This window comes from Budorcas taxicolor, chromosome 5 (assembly GCF_023091745.1).
Source record: "Budorcas taxicolor isolate Tak-1 chromosome 5, Takin1.1, whole genome shotgun sequence".
Lineage (NCBI taxonomy): Eukaryota > Metazoa > Chordata > Mammalia > Artiodactyla > Bovidae > Budorcas > Budorcas taxicolor.
Window position 1 is genome coordinate 1,522,164 of NC_068914.1, and position 22,514 is coordinate 1,544,677.

Consider the following 22,514-nt stretch of genomic DNA (forward strand, 5'->3'; position numbering starts at 1 on the left):
GCCGCGGCAGCTCCAGACCAGGCCCTGGCTGTGCTGAGCAGTGAGGGCATTCTTCCAAGGTAATGATTAAGCCGAGCACCTGGCAAGCTGGGAAGGTGAGCTCTATTCACACCTCGGCCAGGCTGAGGTGGCCTGGACTGGTTTGGGAAGGCAGGGTGCACAAGCCCAGAGCTGGCAGCCACAGCCTCCCGCTGCACACAGGCAACCTGGAACCTCTCGGGCCAGAGCTCCTGCTGCCTGTCCTGCTGGGACCCTGCCTCGCCCCTGGCGCCATGAAGCAGCAGGTGTTCTGGATGGGGCTGGAATACACCTGTCGGCTCCTGGGCATCACCACCGCTGCAGGTAAGACCCTGCCTCCCAGCTCCGGCCCCCTGCGCACTGGGCACAGCACACAGGGCTGCCCAAGGGGCGGGCGCCGGCCAGTGGGGGATGGGCAGAAACACCTGGCCACATCTTCACCTCCTGCCCCCAAACCCCGGAAACACGGCTCTTCAGGGCAGTGGCAGATGCAGTGGGGTGAGCCTGGGGCTGGGACCCGGGGGCATGGTACAGAATCTCTGCTTGGCCACCCACCATCCATGTGACTTTGGGAACCCTCAGCATTGACACCTGTGAAATGAGTTGAGGGGGCCACCCCCCTTCCTGTGGACTGTTGAGAGGTGGATGGGGGAGACCTGAGGTGAAAGTGTAAAGGGCAAAGGTGAAAACCGGATTCCTCACTGGAGGGACATGGAAATGGCCAATGGAGGGCACCTTGTTTTATGCCAAACGCAGCCCACCTCACGTAGGGCAGCTACACTCGGAGGTCCCAGGCTTCCCTTAAAGCACCATGGGTTTGGGGAAGAAACAGTTCCCCCTGCTGGGCGGCTCTTCCCCACCCAGCCCGGCTTGCTGGGAAGATGGGTGGTTACAGAAGAACCTGAGCAGCTGTGACTCTGCGCTCTGCCTGCTCACTTCCCCAGCTCACACCCGGTCCTGAGCCCGGTGCCCCCGGGGTGGTCAGGACCTTTGCTGGGAAAGTGAGCAAGCAGCACTCTGAAACCTTAGCCCTGGGCCCCACTGAACTTTAAAGACCAGGAAGAGACACCCACTGCTGATCAAGTCTTGCCTTCCCACACTGCTCACAATCTCATGCGTGCATCTTGGCAAATGGGAAATGGCCCCCAGCTGACCTCAGACAGCGCTAGTCCCCAGCCCTGTCACTCAGCAATGCACGACCTGGGGAAAGCCACCTGGGTGCTCTGGGGTCGTGCTTTCTGGTCTTTATGATAAAGATGACTGGACCTGCTGGCCAGGTGTTTTGGAAGATCAAGGATGCAGGAACTGAGCGTAGCTAAGTGGAACTGAGTGTGTAAGCCTCTTGAGAGAAGCCCTAGGACATACTTCAGAGCTCCACGGGGATCTGTGTCATTCCCGAGGTAATATGTGAGCAAACAGACTTTTCTCGCATGTAACCCTGAGTTAGCACAAGGAGGGCTGTCATCAATGGTCTAATCCCACCCATCCTGTTACAAAACAGAGCACTGAAGTTCAAATAGGGGTAGTGACCTTGCTCAAGGTCACGCTACAAATCAGGAGGACAGCAGACCTGGAACCCTGATCCCTCGACTTTTTAAAAGGCCAGGACTCTGGCCAAAGAGCTCCTTCTTCCCAGGGCAAGAAGCCTCATGCTCCAGGGGCACTAGAGTGTCCAGAATCGCTCTGCTGAGGGTTCTGGGTAAATAACAAATGGAGGCCTCAGCTCCAACCTCTGCTGGAACCGCCATGTGGCTTGCGCCTGGAGGAAAGAGCCCCAAGCCACCTTCCCATCCAGCCTGGGGGAGGGAGGTTAACCCGAAGGGTTTCTGTGTCTGGGGTCCTACCCTCTACCACTGCTGGTCTGGACTCCACCCTGCCATCCTCTAAGTCTTGGTTTCCTAATATGTAAAACGCACCCCTTTCATTTGTCAGAAATCACAGTGACACTTCTCCCTGTCATACTCTGCCTGGAGGGGAGGCCTGGCTCCGTTGGGAAGCTGTTTTAAGAGGTTTATAAACTTCTAATGGATTAGCTGCAGACAGTTTAAAAGTCTGATTTATCTCAGCCAATGGAAGGGTCTGCAGCAACACACATATAGTGCCCCCCACACACACACCCCACACACACACACACCCCACACACACACACACACCCCACACACACACACACCACACACACACACACACCACACACACATACACCACACACACACACACCACACACACACATCCCACACACACACACCACACACACACACACACATCCCACACACACACACCACACACACACACACACATCCCACACACACACACCACACACACACACACACATCCCACACACACACACCACACACACCACACACATACACAAACTGCACCTCTGAACCACAACCCTCATCTCTTGCAGAAAGCCACCGATGATGCAGAGGATGGGCCTCCCGCTTGGTTTTGATATAGGGACCAGGTTAAATATAGGACACCGTATTGCTTTCTAATGTCCAGGTTTTCCAGGAATGGTGTTTGGGGTCTTTCTAGCATGCTAGGAGCCGGTGGGAAGCTAGAAAGAGGGGTGTTAGTCATCTTAGGAAAATCTCAAGTTTCTTTCAGCATCCCTGAACTGCTGGCCTATTTCCAATGTGTAAGGTCTGCAAATTCCTTATTCCCTTAAGCCTTTTTTTTTTTTTCTTGAAATCCTCTGTTGAGAAGTCCAGGCCTTGTGAATAGGGGCATTGCTGCTAGAGGGGAAATCAGACTTGAGACAGAGGCTGTCACTTTGCAGAAACCCTGGGAAACCTAAAGTAGCCCTGGTCCCCCTGTGTGGAGGAGCCTGAGTTTCCTAGAAACTAGGAAACGCACATGAGCCAGGTCACCCGGAGTGCCACCTGCAGGGACCAGGCAGCTCCTGATCCAGCAGCCCCTCCCCGGTTTCCCTCTCCCTCAGCAGAAGGACCTGGGGCTGTCGGCAGCTCGGAAGGTCCCCGGCCCTGGGGACACACACCAGGGTGGCGAGCCCAGCAGCTGTGGCCAACGCATGCCTTGTGCAGGGGCTTCTTGGCTCAACTCGTCTCTTACTCCCCATTCAGCCCCTCCAAATGAAGCTCCGCTAGGGTGTCCAGGGGTCCCACAGGCCACTGCTGTCCCACCCCACAGCCAGCCCCGCAGCACAAGGGCACACAAGTGCCACCGCCAAAGAAGGGCACCCAGGCTTCGCAGATTTCACCCCAGACAGAAGTGTTTTAAAATCGAAAAATGAGACTGTTCTTGCCTTTGGATCCGTCGTAAGTTTCCCAGATCATCACAGACCCCATTTACCATACACTTAGCTAGCATCTTTCATTGGTACCCCTTCCCTGGCCATGGAAGGCACTGGGAGTCCTTCCTTTGCTGAGATGTGGCACCAGACACACAGACACACATGTGACTGGGTGAGGCCACCCTGGCGGTCTAGAGCCCCCACCATCGGTCCATCCGGACCGGGCACAGCCTCAGGCAGGCGGGGTCATGCCGAGAGTGGGCAGAGTTCCATGGAAACAAAGGAAGGCTGGCCAGACACTTCCTAAATCTAAAGACTGGCCTTCTTTTATCTGCAATATTATGTGACCGATTTTACGGAACGAAAGATCCGTTTAATCCTACAGCACTTTACCTTCGAAAGCCTCACACACGGGACTTCGTATAATTCCGCAGTGACCCTTTGGGCTTCTTGTGCCTGCTCCGCTATTGCCCTGCGCCCTCTGCGTCCCCGCTGGTAGCCGTCCGCTCGCTCTCTAGGTCTGTGAAGTCACGGCTGTCCATTCCAGCTCCTCGTGCTCTTTGAACGATCCCCAAGTGCGCTTTGACCAGCACCACCCTGACTCTCTCCAGCCACACTCACTCCTGCACCTCATCTGGACAGACAAATCTGCGCACATTTCCAGAGGGAATGGTCACAGCAGGACCTTCCACGTATGTGTCCAGAGATACCGGGCTGACAACACACTCGAAAGTCAATTATTAATTAAAGTCACTGCCGCAGACGTACCAGTGTCCAAGAGGACCAAGCGCTGAGCTAAACCTCATTTGACAAATGAGGAAGCGAAGAATTAGAATGTTCAGGTAGTTTGGGAGAGGTTAAACAGCCAGTGAACAGCAGGTTTGGTCTTCCCAGGTGGCGCAGCGGTCAAGAATCCACCTGTAATTCAGGGAACATGGGTTTGATCCCTGGCTCAGGAAGATCCCCTGGAGGAGGGCACAACAACCCGCTCCAGTATTCTTGCCAGGAAAATCCTATGGACAGAGGAGCCTGGCGGGCTGCAGTCCATGGGGTTGCAAAGAGTCGGACACGACTTAGCAGCTGAGCACACTGCAAGGAGCAGGTCTGGTGCTGGAGGGCCAGTCTGCCCGTCACCGTGTGCTGACGCAGTGGAACAGAATGTCTGGAGCCCACCTAGGGTCCATTCAACTGGCAGACACTGACGGAGTCCCCACTTCGTGCAGCGTAGGCACGTGGATTAGGATGGTATGACCTCTAGCCTACAGAAGTGTGTCTGGGGGCTGTCAGCACACATCTCCCAAGAGGACACCACACGGCCAACAGGAAAATGAGCTGGCTTGAGACAAAGCCTTTTAAGCAAATCCTGCCTATCACAAATCAGTGTGGGATCAACCTGGGGTCACTTAGGAATTTTGTTTTGTTCCAGGTTCTTGACCCATTAACCTCTTATCTGCATAAATGACAGAGCTGCATTCCTGACAGCCCCATGCCTTGCACAGCCCACTCAAATGGAGACTTGGCTTATTAATATAGACCAGGATAAAGGAAGCATTTAAACCTAGATGTTCTCATTATTTTTTAAAGAGTACAGCAAATGCATAGTCTGACTTTAGTCCTATTTAAAGCCTTTGGAAGAAAAACAACTGATGCTTCTGGGACAGTCATCTTGGGCCCTTCATACTAATGTCCACCCTTGTTAAATATATGTCCCCGTGACCTTCTCCTGCCACCTAGGGAAGCTTCATGCACTCCAACAGTCTGCAGGTGGCTTTATTACCCAAGCAAGACCTTATTGTTCTCAGATCTTACAAGTGGATATAGACTGTTTTCCACTCTGTCCCAGTGAGCAAATGAAATAGTCCCATCTTTGTTCCACCCTCCTACCATTAAGTGAAAGTGAAGTTGCTCAGTCATGTCTGACTCTTTGTGACCCCATGGACTGTAGCCTACCAGGCTCCTCCATCCATGGGATTTTCCAGTCAAGAATACTGGAGTGGGTTGCCATTTCCTTCTGCAGGAGATCTTCCTGACCCAGGGATTGAACCTGGGTCTCCCTCACTGCAGGCAGACGCTTTATCGTCTGAGCCAGCAGGGAAGATGCTCCTACCATTGGGAGATGATAAATCTGGTCGAAGCATTTCTCTCTCTATTTCTTTATGCCTGTGACTTCCTTGTTAGGGGCTTCCCTGGTGGCTCAGACAGTAAAGAATCCTCCTGCAAAGCAGGAGGCCCAGGCTCGATCCCCGAGTCGGGAAGATTCCCTGGAGAGGGGAATGGTTGCCCACTGCAGTATTCTTGCCTGGAGAATTCCATGGACAGAGAGGAGCCTGGTGGGCTACAGTCCATGGGGCCACAAAGAATCAGACACAGCTGAGCAACAGACACTTTCACTTCGCTCTCCTCCTTCTTAGAGTTAGAACAAAACGTCTAGACGTCCACCTAAGACTCATTTATCTGGAAAATACTGGTGGAGTTCCCACTTTGCACAATGTGGACACAGATTAGAATGGTATGACCTCTAACCCAGAGGCGGGTATGATCTGACCGGGAAGACAAGCTAGTAAATGCATGCCCCAGTGCCCGGCTCTGAAGCACGGTATTTGGGAGGGCGAATCTGTGTCCCTCTCTACCACTCACTAGACATATGACCTTAGGCGTGTCACCTAGTCATTTTAAATGTCGGTTTTCTCATCTATGAAGTAAGGATAACAATTCATCTGCCTTCTGGGGTCATGAGCATCCAATGACGAAATCAGCAAACGTCGTGGCACGTAGATTCCCGCTCAGCACTGTCTGATTCTAGAGGAATGTGTAGGACAGACGGACGGCACTGTGTGAGCTGTGGGATCTCCTTGCAGGATGGAAAAGGAAGATCAGAGGAAAGGAACACGCTAGCATATGATCCTTGAGGCTAGAAAGGAAAAGGGGGTGATACCGTGAAAGCTCTTACCCTGAGTCATATTTTCCTTCACATTTTGAGCTTGGGCCGTTGAGATCACGCCACAGGATGCTGATTATTCCTACACCACGTGTAATGATGAAACCAGAGGAAAGATGGTAGCCGCATTATATTTTCCGTGGGCTAACAGTTCTTTTAAGAATTGTCTTTAGTCTGTGCAGCCAACTGAAGAGAATTGTTATCAAGAAGGAAGGCAGAAACAAACGGCTAATGCGGGGCTGTCCCCCGAGCCTTCCTAGCTTGCCACAGGCCTGGGTAAAGATCTGATAAAGAAACATGGTATGTGCAGCAAAGACAGAGAGCAACTGGAGGCTTAGTCGTTGTTTCCTAAGGCCAGGGAAGCTGCCATATGGAAGGTGAGTGAACACGTACATTCTCTTTGAATACAAGAAAGCATAAGAATCAAATACTTGAGCCAAATACTTTGACTTGAAGCCAAGATCTAGAAGAAATTTCTTCTGTGGGTTTCTGCAAGAAGGATGCCATTCTGCATCCAGGTCAATATCAGCAGCAGCAGCAGCGAAAGTCTGTAGGGCCCCTCCGTGTAAACGACATCACCAGCAAAAGTCAGTATTGTCCCAGGTAGTTTCTTAATCTTGACTCTTATAACCCTAAAGGAAGAGTTAATACTCTGCTACGTAGCCGTTCCAGAAATTTGAAAAGGAGGAGATGGTTCACAAGTCACTCTATGAACTAGCATTATTGGGTTATCAAAACTAGACAAAGAATTCACAAGATTAAGACTCTGTGCGTCCAGTGCAGGGGGCACGTGTTCAGTCCCTGACTGGGCGCATGCCACACGGTGTAGCCAAAAAAAAAAATTTTTTTAAGGGTACCCACAAAGAAATGATTCAAAATGGTTAGACGTAAACGTAAAACCCAAGACTATAAAACTTCTAGACAATAGGATAAAACCTTAGTGATGTGTTAGGCAGAGATGTTTTTAGGTACAATATCAAAAGTCCAATTCATAGAAGAACAAATTGATAAACTGCATAACTTCAAACTTAAAAACATCACTCTTGAAAGTATAATGTTAAAAGAATGAAAAATAAATCAGCAGAGACACGATGATAAATAAGCACATGAAGAAACAGTCCACATCAGTAGTCATTTAGAAAATGCAAATCAAAACCACAATGAGATACTACCACATACCTGTTGGAAAGGCTAAAATTAAAAAGACTCACTATACCAAATGCTGAAGTGTCGGCAAGGATGTGGAACTCTCATACACTACTGATGGCAATTGAAGATGGTATACTCACTACGGAAATGGTTTGGCAGTTTCTTTAAAAATTAAACATACATCTACCACATGATCCAGGTGTTTTGCTTCCGGGTATTCATCCAAGAGAAAAGAAAGTCTGTGTTCATACAAAGATTGTACTTAAAGACTCATAATATCTTTATTTGTAATAGCCCAAACTAGGAACAACCCAAGTGCCCATCAACAAGTAAGCTATAAAGCAAAGTATATGTCCATACTACTCGGCAATAGAAAGGCATGGACGATTGATACTATAATATGAATAAATCTCAGAATAATTATGATGAGTGAAAGTAGATAGCAAAGGAGTACATCTTGTATGATCCTATTTGCATAAACGTCCATAAACTGCAAACTAATCTCAAGTGCCAGAAAACGGGTTGGCGGCTCCCGGCAGGGGACACGAGGGCGCCCAGGTGGCACCACGATGGAGAGCCCGCCTGCCAGTGCCGGGGACGGAGGAGGCGCAGGCCTGACCCCTGGGTGAGGAAGATCCCCGAAGGAGGGCCCAGCAAGCCACTCCAGTGTTCTTGCCTGGAAAATCCCATGGACAGAGGAGACAAAGGCAGGCTACGTTCCACAGGGTCCCAAAGGGTCAGACAGAGCTGAAGCGACTTGGCAAGAACGTACGCAGGGGAGTGGATACAAAGGTGGGAGGGTGGGGTTACAAGACACAAGGAAACTTTGGGGTGGTACATGTGTTCATTATCGTGAGTGGAGTAGTGGTTTCCCTGGTGTATGCATATTTACTACGTAGCGAGTCGCACACTTAAACGCATGCGGCTCATCGCATGGCAACTATACCACAATAAGGCTGATTTCAGTAGCAGATTCGTCAGCTATCTATGCCGAAACAATGCTGTTACTTCAAAACCTTAGACATACAGCCATAAGCTTTGTGCGTGTATCTGCAAGGCATGCAGAATCTTAGTCCTTGGACCCAAGCTCAAACCCCCATCCCTGCAGCAGCAGCACAGTCTGAACCACTGGACGGCAAGAGGCGTCCCCAGAAATGAGTTGTCATTGTCCGCACAGCTGGGCGAGTAGGCCAGGAGGCTCTGCTCACGCAGACGAGTGCACTCACCTCTCTGAGGATCAGACAGCTGTTGGTCCATCTAGACTCGCCTTGGCTGGGGTGATAAGGCCCCTGGTGCTCCAGCAGGCTGGCGTAGACACATGCCTACGATAATGGCAGGGACACGAGAGGGTAGGTCCGGTTCCCAAGTCCGGTTCACATCTGTGCTTGCCTGTTACCTGACAATCCTGCTGTCCAAAGCAAGTCACGGTGCTGAGCCCAGATTCAAGGGGTGAGGAGACAGACTTCTCTTTAGTGCAAGGGACTGCACTGGCATATAACAAAGGGTGTGGATACCAAGGGCATGAAGACTGAGGAGGCATCACCGCAACCTGCCAAGGCACTTTGGCCAGTCTACAAGGCCAGACAAAATAGATCTCTTGGATCGTCCCCTACAGTCTAAGACAGAGAATCGGGTAGAGAAAGAGGACTCTCTTGCTTTCAGAACATTCTGCCTAAGCAGGCATGTGAGTGCTGATGAGTGCTGTGAGTGCTAACCCTAAAATTTTCTTCTATAAAATCTCGGCCTCTTCTCATAGTGTGTCTGAACCCTGGTCCCTAGCTGTCCGCTGAATGGCTCTCAACACCCGAGCAAACTTCCGCGCCATGCTTCGAATCTGCCACAGCTCCTTCTGAGTTAAGAAGCTTGCAACTTACTACCTTATTGCCTCATTGGATTCTTAGCAGCTAGTTCCTGCATCTCTGGGCTCTTAGAAATGGTGCAGATATAGCTTTCAGGTCTACAGTCAGCCGTGACCCCTTCTGAACCATCCCCAGCCATTGTCATCAGGCCAGCGTTTCCCTACCAGAGATGTCCCTGCAGACATTATGACCAGTAGGAGATATGCCATAGCTGTGGATGAAGAAAATCAATAAATACAACGTGGGGTGTTAAGAGCGACCTTCAGCAGCAGTGAGTACGACCTTCTCCCCCAGCTCCCCAGGCATCCAGGGCCAAGACCTCTGCCAGGCGTGGAAAGTCAGTTAGCACGGCCTCTAGTGACCTCTGAGGAGTGTCCTACGTTCTCACCAGGACACTGCACTGAATGCGAGTGAAAGTGCAAGTGTTACGCACGCAGTTGTGTCCAAATCTTGGTGACCCCGCGGACTGTAGCTCACCAGGCTCCTCTGTCCACGGGATTCTCCAGGCAAGAATACTGGAGTGGGCTGCCTTTCCCTTCTCCAGAGGATCTTCCCAACCCAGGGACCAAGCCCAGGTCTCCTGCATTGGCAGGCAGGTCCTTTACTGCCTGAGCCACCAGGGAGGCTTGCACTGAATGCAAGACAGGTGTCAAAACTCAACCCAGCGGCTGATAAGCTCCAACCAGCCGTGGCGCTGGCCCTGAAGCAGAGGAAGCAGGGGTCAGAATCTGTGGAGACAGCCTCTCAGCCATCAGCCGTAACCCTGACCCAGACAGGCCCCATCCTCAGGAACACATGGATACTACAGGATGCACAGAGAGGCTTACACGTGAGGTGTAAAGGTAGATGGGGCTTTGGACCATTTACATCAGTTGAGACTGCAGAAGGGATCTGCGAGACAGGAAAATCAATGAACAACATTTGTATACAGAGAAGAGCTCTTGAGCCACAATAAAAACATGTATTAGTGGAAGGAAAGGATAAGAGTAAACCCTCCCCTTCCCCCATGGCTACAGATGGGAATGCCCTGCCTCTCCTAATAATGCTATTAGCCATCAACTACATTTGCACAACACTTTATAATTTACTAAGACTGAGGCTCACAGCCAGTTATGCATGTTTTATGATCCCCGTTTTCTGGAATAGAGATGCAGGCAAAGGAGTTGCCATTTGTGTGAGGAACCGGATCCTGCTTTTCTGATCAAGCCTCCCATTCTCTTTGCCACAGCCCAGCACATCCACCCACACTTCTGTCCAACCACACTCTGGGACCAGAGCTTTGAGATGCCTGGAAATATGCTCTGCTGTGTGCCTGGCCCAGGCCTGCACCACAGGTCTAGAATCTCTGATCCCTGCTAAGGCTGATTAGAACAAACAGCTCAGGACGGCAACCCAGAAGAAAGCCCTGGCCTCTGGGAGAAGAAAATACTGTACTGTGGCTGGACACAGCCCAGACAAGAGGGAAAGAAATCAGAGGCCAGGGGATGAGATGAAGAGGCCAGGCTTGCCCACAGATGCTGATTATAACAAGACTCCAGGAACGATGCTTCCCCAGAGACTGTGAGGGGAAGTAAGATGGAGGGGTGGGACGGGCTGTGTCGGGGCGGGCTTGTAAGGTGGTTCTGTTGGGCTGGGACCAGGGCGAGAGGACCCTACAGGATGGGTGACCAGGAGGGATGGAAGGAGTCTAACGCTGCTCAGTGGGCCCAACACCCCTACCACCTACAGCACAAAGAACGATGCAGCTCAGAATCAAGGCTGGTCTGGGGCAATTTCTCTATAGAGACGTTGTTATAATGAAGCTTTGATCCGGGAGACGTGATGGCCTTTGTCCCCCACCTTCATCCTCACACCGTAAGCTCCTCTGTCCCCAGCCCCAGCTCATGGCGAGACCCCCAGTGTCACTTTTTGGGGTGAGTGGCTGATGTAGGTTGGCCCATTTACACAGAGCCCTGCAGAACCACGGAAGATGAAATGGAAGCACAGTCCAGGAACAGCTGCCGGGAGATGCCATGCAGCCTGGGCAGGCAGCAGCCAGGCAGAAGCAAGGGCAAGGCCACAAGCAGACAGATGGGTACAGAGGAAAGGAAATACTTCACATCCATCAGCATTGCCACAATGTCAGTGGTCTGCCTTTGAGAACATGAGCCCCAAAACTAGGAGAATCAAGCAGGGGAACCCTTGGCCCCAGTGTCAAAGGGCCTTTCAGGCCTCCCATGAGAGTTCTCTATGGATCTCTTGGCCTGAGGGGTCATGCTCCCAACTCCAGCCCCCTGCTCTCCTCCTCCAACCAAAGGCCATTCCCTCTGTCCCTGGGCTTGCAAAACTAGCATGCTTATTGTTGGTTGAGAGCCCTTGGAAGGGTGACCTTACTTCCCTTGCTCCAAAATGGGCTACCTGGAGGCTGGGAGAGCTGAACAGGCCAGAGTCAGAGGGAGGAAGGAACTCGTGTGTCTGGACCACCTGACATCTCTCAGCACAAAACGCATTATTTTCCCCAATCTAAGCAACAACTCTGGGAGATATAACTAATTCTACACATTCCACACATGGCAAACCCAGATCAGATGGGCTAAGTGAGGAGTGAGGACATGTGTACTAAATCTCTTCAGTCATGTCTGACTCTTTGTGACCCTATGGATCTGGCCCACCAGGCTCCTCTGTCCATGGGATTCTCCAGGCAAGAATACTGGAGAGGGTTGCCACGCCCTCCTCCAGGGGATCTTCCCCACCCAGGGATCAAACCTGCATCTCTTATGTCTCCTGCATTGCCAGGCGGGTTCTTCATCGCAAGCGCCACCTGGGAAGCCCCATGGTTTAACTGCCACTGCTGCTAAGTCACTTCAGTCGTGTCTGACTCTGTGTGACCCCATAGACGGCGGCCCACCAGGCTCCCCTGTCCCTGGGATTCTCCAGGCAAGATCGCTGGAGTGGGTTGCCATTTCCTTCTCCGTGGTTTAACTACTAATCCACAATTACCCACTCAGAACCAGGATTCCAACCCAACTCTTTTTCCTATTGTTATTCTCATTTTTTAATTTTCTTTCTCTCTTTTGGCCTCACCATGCAGCATGGCAGACCTTAGTTCTCCAACCAGTTCTCAAACCCACACCCCCTGCACTCGACGTGCAGAATCTTACCCACTAGGGCGTCAGGGAAGTCCCTGTTATTCTCATTTTTTAAGCTACAAACAAGCACTGCCTCTAGAGTGTTCCTGAAATGCCCCTTTGACTACTGGGCTCTGTTTAAAGACATCAAAATAGCTCTCCATGCGCCAAAGGGGTGCAAGTTAGGGAAAGGGGCTGAGTTCCCGAGAACCTCTCCTGCCATCTGCTGGTCAACCGCCAGGAGCAGTGCAAGTGTGCAAAGAGCGCAGAGGTGGAAGAAGGCCCCGCCTCACCCCAGAGGTGAACAGCCGTGAGAATCGCCGTGGGCAGAGGGTCCCTTCCCACAGGCCCCGTGGGGAGGTCCTCACCTGGGCTGGGCTGTGTTCTTGTGCCAGAAATTAGTGATTTCATTGAGCGCCTGTGATGTGCTTGGCATTAATTAACTCGCTGAGTCCTCAGAGAGATCAGCAGAACTATTAACTGGCAAATGGAAACTAAAGTGCAGGATCTGACTTAGACGTCCATGACTGGCCGGCTGATGGGCTGGTTTTACTTACACTCTCTACGCCTCCAGCACCTCTGACATAAAGTGAGGGTAACATAGTCCTCTCACATAAAACTCTTGGGAGGACTAAAGAAGTCGTGTGGTACGCTAAGTCGCTTCAGTCGTGTCCGACTCTTTGTGACCTGATGGACCATAGCCCGCCAGGCTCCTCCGTCCATGGGATTCTCCAGGCAAGAATCCTGGAGTGGGTTGCCATTCTCTTCTCCAGGGGATCTTCCTGACCTAGAGGCACTTGAGAAGCCCCTTAAATAAGTTAATAAATGCAAATGCCGAAAACAGGACAGAAAACATAGTGAAAACTAAATACATGAATATTTGCTGCATAACACACACACACACTGCATCACACACACACACTGCATCACACACACACACACACACACTCCATCACACACACACACTGTGTCACACACACACTGCATCACACACACACACACACACACACACACACTGCGTCACACACACACACACAGGTCCACAGTGGAAACCAGGAAATGGTCCAATGCCTGGAGCTAGAATTCTCAATCTTGTTTCCTAGGTCCTTTACTTTCTAGATGTGTCCTTGGGAGAACTACACAGTCACCGAGCCTCATCTCCACCCCTGTAGAAGGGGGCGTATAGAACTCCCTGAGTCATGGGGCTGCTGGGAGGAGCCAGAACATGTGCAAGCACTGTATGCTATCCGCTGAGTGCTCTGCAGGTTGTGTTAACGCCGCAGCGGGGCAGGAAGCGTCAGGGTATCCCCGACTCTTAACCTGGGACAAGCCAGAAGTCAGTTACAACTTGATGAGGACAGAGGTGTGGTGTCCTCCACCACCGTGACCCCCAAGCACAGGGCGCGCTAGAACCCAGTCCCTAGGGATACATTGGTCTCCCCGCCCTAGACGGGAGAGCTCTGTCCCTTCTCCCCAGAGGACTTCTGCACCCCACCGCGAAGCGAGGGGTGGAAGGGCTAGCGGCTGAGAGACAGAAGCCTGCGTGTGAAAAGTCAGAATTTCTGCCGTGGATCAAGAGCTCAGGCCGCCCTAGCGTGGGAGCTTACCCAGGGGATCCCCCAGGGAGAGGAAGAGGCGTCACTGCCCGGGGAAGCAGGCCCAGTGCAGCAGAGACGGAGGCCACCCACCAGCAGCCGGGAGCGGCAGCCCAGCCCTCGCTCTCTGCGGGGCAGGCGAGGTGAAGCCACAGTCTGGCAAATGCCAGTGTGGGCCCTCAGAGCCTGCAGAGAGAAATGCGGGGTGCCTGGGCTGTAACACAGGACGCACGGCCGTAACCAGGCAGGGCCAGAAAGAGGTCTGATCCGAGGTCACTGCGGCGGGAAGAACGTCTCCACACAACCTGCACGCTGTCTGTGGCGTGCTTCCTTCTTCGGGCAGATGGGCTGGAGCCACGGCTGGCTGAGTGAAGCCGTGAGAGTGAGGAGACAGCCAGGACCCAGCAAGTCCACAGAGCTGGCTCTGAGATGGATTCATCCTGGACAAATGGAAGTTCAAGTATTTGAGCACAAACACCAACTGCCAAGAAAAGATAGGAGGCGAGACAAGGCTGAGCCGCATCTTGTGTCTGAGCAAAACTCCAGGGACTTCATCAGCACTGGGTCCAACACAATGAGCCAAGAGTGTTCGATGCAGCCGCCAAGCCAGCAAGTGAAAACGAGGCCGTGAAAACAGCAAGAACAGCGATCCGGGCAAGGGAACGGGGTGGGGGCAGGCCCACGGCCAAGCACCAGGGCCCAGACACACAGCACCCCTGGGCCTGTAGGGTGGTGAAGGCCCCTGACGCCACTCCACATGGAGGGCAGCTGAGGAGCCCGGGGCTCGGGGCCTGTCTGTATGCTGTTTCAGGGGGCACTCGGGGTGGTGGCATGACCAGTGTGGAAGAGGACGGGCATCTTCTCTGGGGAGGCTGGATTAAAACTCCTCTGGGCTTATGCATAAATCCCCTCCTGTTCCCAGAGACCAATCCAGAAATTTCCTTGCCCTCCTTCCCAACCACAGCTCCCTGTGCCACACGGAGAAGAGACCCCCTGGCTCCCAGTGCCCAGGGGATGGCTGACTTCACGGCCAAGGAGCCTCCACAAGGCAGCGCCATGGCTGGAGGCCCCAGGCCCACACTTCCCTCCTCTTCCTCCTCCCTTAGTGCTGATCGGCGTGGGCACTGAGACCTTCCTCCGGGGACAGTTCAAAAGCCTGGCTTTCTACCTGCTGTGAGTATGTGTGCACGGGCCCCTCCCTGCCAGTATGTTCTCGTCCAGCTCACCCCAGTCCTTCTGCAGAGATTCACCTGCAGCACGTCCCACACCCCACACGAGCTCCATTCTGTACCAAAGGCGAAAGGAGTAGCGGGGGCTTCTGGAATATCCTCCTGTTTGGAAAAGACTTTAGACAGATTATCCCATAAACCAACCAATCAGCATTCCATCCATCCATCCACCCACCCACCCTTCCACCTACCCATCCATCTATTCACCCACCCACTCCTCCACCTACCCATCCATACATCCATCTATCCATCTCATCAATCATTTCTTTACTCAGCAAACATTAAGCAAGCTCTTTTTTTAGAGAGATGGGAATCAGTTCAAAGGACTCTCTATTTGAGCTCCTCTACATGCCAAGCATAGAGTTAAATGTTAAATGTTTTATTTATATGATGTCCTTTACCTTTGTCAGAGTTATAGGAGAAGTGCACATCATATAGCCTGTTTCACAAATTAAAAGAACTCAGAGGGGTAAGCAGCTCAGCCCACATCACCAAGCCCAAGACCAGCAGGGCCCAGAGTCATCCACCTGGGTCCCTTTAGTCTCTCAACCTCTGTCTTTCTCTTCTGCCAGTTGCCTCTGCAAACGCCCCCTAGGCGGAAAAAAAACCTGTGCAGGGGTGAGGAGAGCCTGGGGTCCCTTCCCTGCCGGTTCTGACAACCCAGCTTCTCAGCAGGCCATCTTGAGGGACCACCAATCTGCCTGGAGCACACCAGGCTGCGTCTCCGCCCCCACCTGCTCCCACCCACAACCGGCCCGCATCACTGTGCCCTGGTCTGTGTCCAAGGAGCCCTCCCCAGAGCTGCTCCGCAGGGCAGCCTCCTCAGTTTGCTGTTAATACATGGATCACACCCATCAGCTCCCAATCCCGTTCTACCCTTCCGGCGCATCTCCACTCCACCACTTCAGCCACTTAAAACTAGGTCCTTCTGACAATCTTCAGTGGATCCCACAGCCTCCAGCCTTTGTCATCCTCTGGCCTCTGCTTTCTTTCTTATCCCTCAGTTTATACCCCAGGAACTTCTGACTCTCTCTCAAACGCACCCATGTCACCGCCCCTCCAAGCCATCACTCCGTTCTGTAGAGCACAAGACAGCCTTCCCAGTCACTCCAGCATTCCCAGAGCCTGGCAGTTTTCCCCTTATGCCTCCCGAGCCCAGGAGCCCCTGCCAGACAGAGTGGCTTTCCCTGGCTCCGAAGGCCCTCCCTGTCTCATTGAGCCTGTCCCTGGCCACTGTGCACGGTCCTGGAGCCCAGAAGCAGGGCAGGCCTTCCTCCTGTCCACATGGCTGCCTCGCTCACCCACAGTCCTGGTGACCCTGGGTGGATGGATATGCCTGCCAGTGTCCCAGCAGCAGTGTGGGGCCAAGTGGTCGCGCCTGCCTTGGGCCTCACCGCCCTCTGGGCCCCAGCCTCCACCCCATGCCCACTGCTAAGGACCAGCCCAGCCCAGCCCAGCACAGGGCCTGGCATCCAGGCAGCTCCTAGTGGCTGTTGGCCGGATGGCAGGATTCGGTCAAGAAAGTCCCAGTCTGTTGTTCAGCTATGCAGAGAAGCCCAGGAGGCCAGGGTGCTGTGAGAAAACTCCCAGGGAACGTGAAGAGTGTGTCTGGCCTCCCTCACCTGTCTCCACACAGGTTTATAGGAGCCGCCGTCTCCGTGAGCGAAGGGGCCTACTTTGTGGCTCAGCTGCTGTCCGTCTGCTTCCAGTAAGTAGCCTCTGGAGCTCCCCCAACACCCCCCCAGTCCCAAACACCCCAGACGCCTCTGCCCATGAGCACACAACTGCAAAGTGTTCTGCTCCGGGAGCAGCGGTGCCTGGGTTCCCTCCCGACCCTGCAGTGAGCCCCGGCCCAGACTTGGGCTCAGGCTCATGGGGCTCAGTGGCCCCCTTCACCCTTCCCCCACCCAGGGAGTGGACTGACACACCCATCAGGGCCTGACCCCACCCAGACTCCACTTGCAGAGTCGTCCTCATCCTCCGGAAACACCCAGTCACCGTACCCGCCATCTGAGTCAGCCACCAGGGGGCAGACCCCACAGAAGGCCAGCTTGGAGCATGCGGAGCTGGGATTGAGCACTGACTGCCTCCAGCCAGGACGCAGGGGCGGGTCCGGGCCTTGGCCTCCAGGCCCGTCTGTGGGGCAGGGCTGCAGACCCGGCAGGGTCTTGGGAGGCCGCGTGGCCACAGAGGGCTGTGCCTCTGCCCACTTGGGCTCAGCTCACAGAAGCTGTCGTTGGTGTGGCTGAGGTGTAGTGCTGGACCACATCCCCAGAACCTACGCAGTTGTGTCCCTAGGCGGTCAGCGTGAAGAATCAGACTTCAGATCCAGCTGTCCTGGCATCTCGCAAGGCCACTGGCTGCCTCCCAGGGGCATCAGCTCTGAGGCAGAAGTCTTCCCCCATCTCTGCGGAACACCACTGCTAAGGGACCCTTGCAGCTTCTCAGGGCAGGAGAGGGTGCTGCCCTCACCCTAAAGGGGCATTCTGCCCTCTCTGGACTTCCTCCATTCCCACCCTGGGTTTGTAACAAAATAATGACCACCAGGGGGCACCAATGGACCGTGGCAGAAGGCTCTGGTCCCACATAACCCAGCCTTACCATTCCTGCAAAGCAAGCCTGGGCTGTGTGCAAAGTCTGGCTTCAGGCCACTTCAGAGGGTGAAGGAGGAGGAACCAAACACAAACACTAACCTCCTTTGCAACTTGGAGGAAGCATCCTCAAGGAAACCTGCGCAGCATCAGACCTCTACCAGGCCCATGTGTGGTCCTTGCATGCCAGTTAACAGAGAAGCCCCTCTAGGCCGATGCCATCTCATGTCTAGGCAAGGCCCCTTTGAGCAGGGTGCAGCTGGATTCCAGCCCAGTTGCCCATGTGTCCAGTACAAAGCACAGCCTTCCAACTGTCGCAGCCGAGGGTCCGCTGTGCGGCACTCCTTCCCCACCGCACCAGGGGCTTCCCAAGGTGCCCCTGAGGTGCCTGCTCCTTCCCACCACCTGTGCAGCCTCCTGAGAGCATTTATCTTCCTCCCTCTAGACCAGACAGCTGTGGCTGCACGGCCTTTCAGAAAAACTGTTGGAGACCCTCTGGAGAGGCTCAGGCAAGGCCCCCTAACTGTGAAACCCACAGTGAGGAGTTCACCTCCTGGGAGGAGTTTAACCAGGGGCCGCTGCAGAGAACACTACTATCATGGAACCCCATCCCAGACTCTGAGGGCTTTTTACATTGCGGGGACTTTTCAGGGCGCCTCCCTACTTCCTGCCAATCCTGGACTTCCTCCCCACAGGTGTCAGCCAGGGTCCCTGGCCTACAGAGCAAGAGAGAAGGCCCGCTGGCTGGGCTGCTTCCAGAGGTTCCTGGCCTACATGCTGCTCTCGGTGGCCTGCTTCCTCCACCCCGTCCTGGTCTGGCACGTGACCATCCCAGGTAGGAGCTCCAGGAGGTAGTGGAGGCAGGCAGACTCTGGCCGAGGGAAGGCTCTGAGCAGGAGGCTCTGAAGCCCCTCTCACGGGCCTCCAGTGATGCTGCCCCTAGGGCCCCACTGGCCCCTTTCCCAGCATAGATCGTCGGGATGAGGAACTGATCAAGAGACAGGAACGTCCCAGGAAACGCATTTTTCCTGTAAATGTCCAGAGGTTACACCCACAAAAGCAAACTGACCTTTTCTCCAATTCTTGTGTGCGATCTAAGCTTTCAGAGGGAGCGAGATGATTGCTTCTCCATCCAAACCCTTGTGTCTCTTAGCCCCTACACATTCAGGTCCAAACTCCTCAGTCTGGTTTGAAAGGCACACTAAATGGGACCCCCAAAGGCCCTCAAACCCCTCTTCTTATCCCCCTCTACTCACCCTGCTAGCCAGCCCAGTTTTCTGACCTCAGAAGCCAGAAATGGATGCTTTTACCTCCGGGTTTCAATGATGACTTTTTCTGCTGGGACGCTTCTCTCCCCTCCCTAGCTGTGAAAACTGCACCCCTCCTCAATACCCATCTAAAATGCCAGGAAGCTGACTGCCTTTGGAAACGAGGTTCAAAGGCAGAGCCGCGTCTCAGGGCCACTCCAGGCAACCTTCAGTAGAGTCAGACTCAGCACTGCCAAGGTCAGACTGAGCCACAGCCTCCTACCTTTAGAGAGTGTGAGATACACAGGAGGCTCTGGCCCTGGCAGGCAGGAGAGCCACCTTCACGCCTTCCTCTGGACAAGGACGGGCTCCCAGCAGGAGACAGAGGGGCCTCCGGCCTGGAGGCTGCGTGAGGGGCCAGGAGGGGTGTGAACACTGTGCCGGCTGCACCCGAAGGGCTTTGCACCTTCCTGTGTGTTTGCTGGAGGCAGGTGGTGGTAAAGCAGGTTGTCCCCACTCCTGGGAATAGAAGGAAGCTCTGATCCAACCTGGAGTCCAGGTTTGCTGAAGGCGCTGCGGGTCCAGACACAGCAAGCCACCCCTGAGAGGGAGGCTGAGCACAGCGCAGGGAGGACAGGCAGGAACGGCACAAGGATCAGCTTCCTACACGAAGGGGGCCTCAGGCACTGGGCCTCCTGGCGAATGGTCGCCATGAAGACCCCAGCACAGACTGGCCCGCTGACATCCCCCACTGACCAGGCAGCAGCCTGCCACGGGGTCTGATGTGGGTGTGTGAGGACAAGTTAGGTGTGCGGGCTGGAGAACTGGGGGCCTAAGGGTGGCTGCGCAGGCCGCCTGCGCGGGGACAGTGGGCATCTGGCTTTTCTCGAGGATGTGTCCAGCATCCTGACCTCCCAGATCTCTCCCAGGCTCTATGCTCATCATCACCGGTCTGGCCTACTTCCTGCTGAGCAAGCGGAAAAAGAGCAAGGCTGCAGCAGAGGTGCTGGCCCCCCCGGAGCAGTACACAGACCCCTCCAGCAGCGTGGTGAGCACCACCGGCTCTGGGGACACCGAGCAGACCTACACCTTCCACGGAGCCCTCAGGGAGGGCCCTGGCTCCCTCTTCATCCACGTGAAGAGCATCCTGAAGGGGACGAGGAAGCCCAGCGCCCTCCGGCACCCGGACACCCCGACGGAGCTGCCTCTGGAGCCTGCTGGCTCGCTGGCCAAGAGGAAGCAGGTGCAGTTTGAGGACAGCGTGGTGAGAGTCAGCCCGGCCCTGGCTGAAGGCCCGGACGATGTGGACAGCGAGCCGGAGGAGGCCACCTCTGACACCACCCCCATCATCCCGCCCCCCGAGGCCCCACTCTTCCTCTCTGCCCTCTCGAGCCCCGGCCTCTTCTGAGCTGCTCTTTCCAGGCTGGGGGATGCTCAGCAAGGAGTCTGCATAGGTAGATGGTCCTGCCAGGAATTTCGTGGTGTCCAGGGCCCCTCGGGGGAGCTCAGAGTCTTCAAGGGCCAGCTCTTCAGGGGTTACCAGACATCCCCATGGCGGCTGGGCCTCTGGGGCCACTGGGCAGCAAGACAGGTCCTGTGGAGACCACAAGGGTGGCACAGATGACGCTCACGCTGCCTCGAGCCCTTACAGGTTCCTCCCTCCTGGACCCAGACCAGAGAAGTCCTGGTGCTTCCCTGAAGGAGAGCATCGCTCCCACTCACACAAGGCATCAGCCCAGAAGTCCCGAGGCTGCTTCGGCCCCTGACACCGGATCCTCACTCTGCACCGGCACGGCCCGTCTCCCCTCTGATGGCACATCTCAGCTCTGCAGGCCCAGCGGTGCTCTGGCAGCTTATGCATCTCAAAGGCAGGTGTTGACGACAGCCATGGTCCCGAACTCCAACTGACAGTGTTCAGGACGGGAAGCGGGGAAGGAAGGCAAGGTGGCAAACCCCCAGGGCGGGAGCAGCGCCGAGCGGCAGGCCGCATTCTCTGCACGCTCGGTGCTGGCGCCCGGCAGCAGAAGCCACAGAGCCACTCGGGAGACAATGCAGCTCTGTGCTCACTGCAGGGGGAGCTGGGCTGGGAGACCGATGCTCATTCCAGAAGCATCGCTGAGGGCTCCCCGTATCCCCACCCCATGGGTTCTCAAGATTCCAGGCAGATGATGTAAACTAAGAGAGACTGTGAACCGACAATCTTCGGCCATGAACGCCAGCAGACAGGACGAGGCGCCCGCCGTGTGCAGGGGCCACCCAGGCAGTGCCTTGCAGACTCACACAGCATGGAGACTGGCTCTGGCCTGCTGGGTGACTTAGGCAGCAGGAGAGGTGAGAAATGTATGTTTGTTCAAAATGGGAGAGAAGGAAGGGAGAGCAGGGGAAAGAGGGAAGATAGGAGAGTGGGCTGGCGGCAGCCCAGCTCTGCACCACAGGCCACAGAAGTGACAGTTAACCCAGAAAGTGCAAATAAAGTTGAATCAAACATTCAGTGAAGGAAACTGCAATATATGTATTTCTGGAAAGTGTGCTGTGGTCCTTCAGGTGGTTGCAAGGCAGAACAGACGTGTTATTCTTCATCAGCAATCTTAATTAACCAGCAATTATATTATAAAGCTTCCCCATTCGTGTGTGTGAGCAAACACTAGCGTTCTGCAGAATAAACCTTAGAGCACATGCTTTGAGGTTTAGGTAAGAAACATGGGCTTATTCTTGCACACTTTTCCGCATTCCCTACAAGTTATTTCACAAATGTACGGAAATAGCCAAGCAGGAGCTGGCATCAGTGTGGCGCCTAAACGCAGCAAGTGTCCCAAACAAGTAGACTCCTTCCTGGGGTGCGGGGGTGGGAATAGTTCTTCTGTAAAACCAAGTGAGAAAGGATACTCTCATGAGCCCTCAAAGGTGGAGGCTGCAGAGTTGTTTTTTTAGCCGCCGCCAAGGAGGAACTTCAGGAGTCATTGTCCGGGGAGAATGAGTAATATGGATCGTGAGTATGTGTAGGCAGGGATTGCGCTGGATTCGTAATGGGCCAGGGGACTCAGGCTGGCCTGCTGTGCACCCAGGGAGCCCAAGCGGGAAGGAGTTAAGGGCCCCACCTGTCATGGGGAGCGGGGGCGGAGGTGATGGGCAGAGACACCCTCACTGCACAGGCCTCTAGGGAACACGACGCTCCTGCCCCCTTCTCAGCCCAAGTCAGCTGAGCTAGATCGGTGACCCGGTCTCAGTAAGCAGCTGGGAAGCACAATCTCAGAGCCTTCAGACCCCGCTAGTAAACAGCTCAGTTTTTTAAGAGAAGTTTAATAAATATCTGCTATGGCATCGTCCGTGAGGTGGGCACTGGGAGTTCTGGGTGATATTCTGGGACCTCTAGGTTTCCTGGTGGGCTTCCCGGGTGACTCAGACAGTGTGCAGTGCAGGACACCTGGATTTGATTTCTGAGTCAGGAAGATCCCCTGGAGAGGGGAATGGTGACCCACTCCAGTGTTCTTGCCGGGAGAATTCCACGGACAGAGGAGCCTATCAAGC

The 22,514-nt window shown here is 54.2% G+C and overlaps 1 protein-coding gene across 1 annotated transcript; it reads left to right on the forward strand.

Annotated features, from left to right (window-relative positions):
• Window positions 1-272: 272 nt before the first annotated feature.
• TMEM72 (transmembrane protein 72) lies at window positions 273-20,394 on the forward strand. The gene is made up of 5 exons (XM_052641523.1): window positions 273-342; window positions 15,026-15,092; window positions 16,785-16,856; window positions 18,435-18,574; window positions 19,916-20,394. The coding sequence occupies exons 1-5, from the start codon at window positions 273-275 to the stop codon at window positions 20,392-20,394; spliced, it is 828 nt and encodes a 275-aa protein (XP_052497483.1).
• The last annotated feature ends 2,120 nt before the right edge of the window (window positions 20,395-22,514 follow it).

Bases quoted from the DNA above. Each gene is read 5' to 3' on its own strand.
- TMEM72 (XM_052641523.1), top strand. From the start codon at position 273: ATGAAGCAGCAGGTGTTCTGGATGGGGCTGGAATACACCTGTCGGCTC. The intron at 16,857-18,434 runs GTAAGTAGCCTC...TCCTCCCCACAG, and splicing joins CTGCTGTCCGTCTGCTTCCA to GTGTCAGCCAGGGTCCCTGG. The intron at 18,575-19,915 runs GTAGGAGCTCCA...GATCTCTCCCAG, and splicing joins CTGGCACGTGACCATCCCAG to GCTCTATGCTCATCATCACC.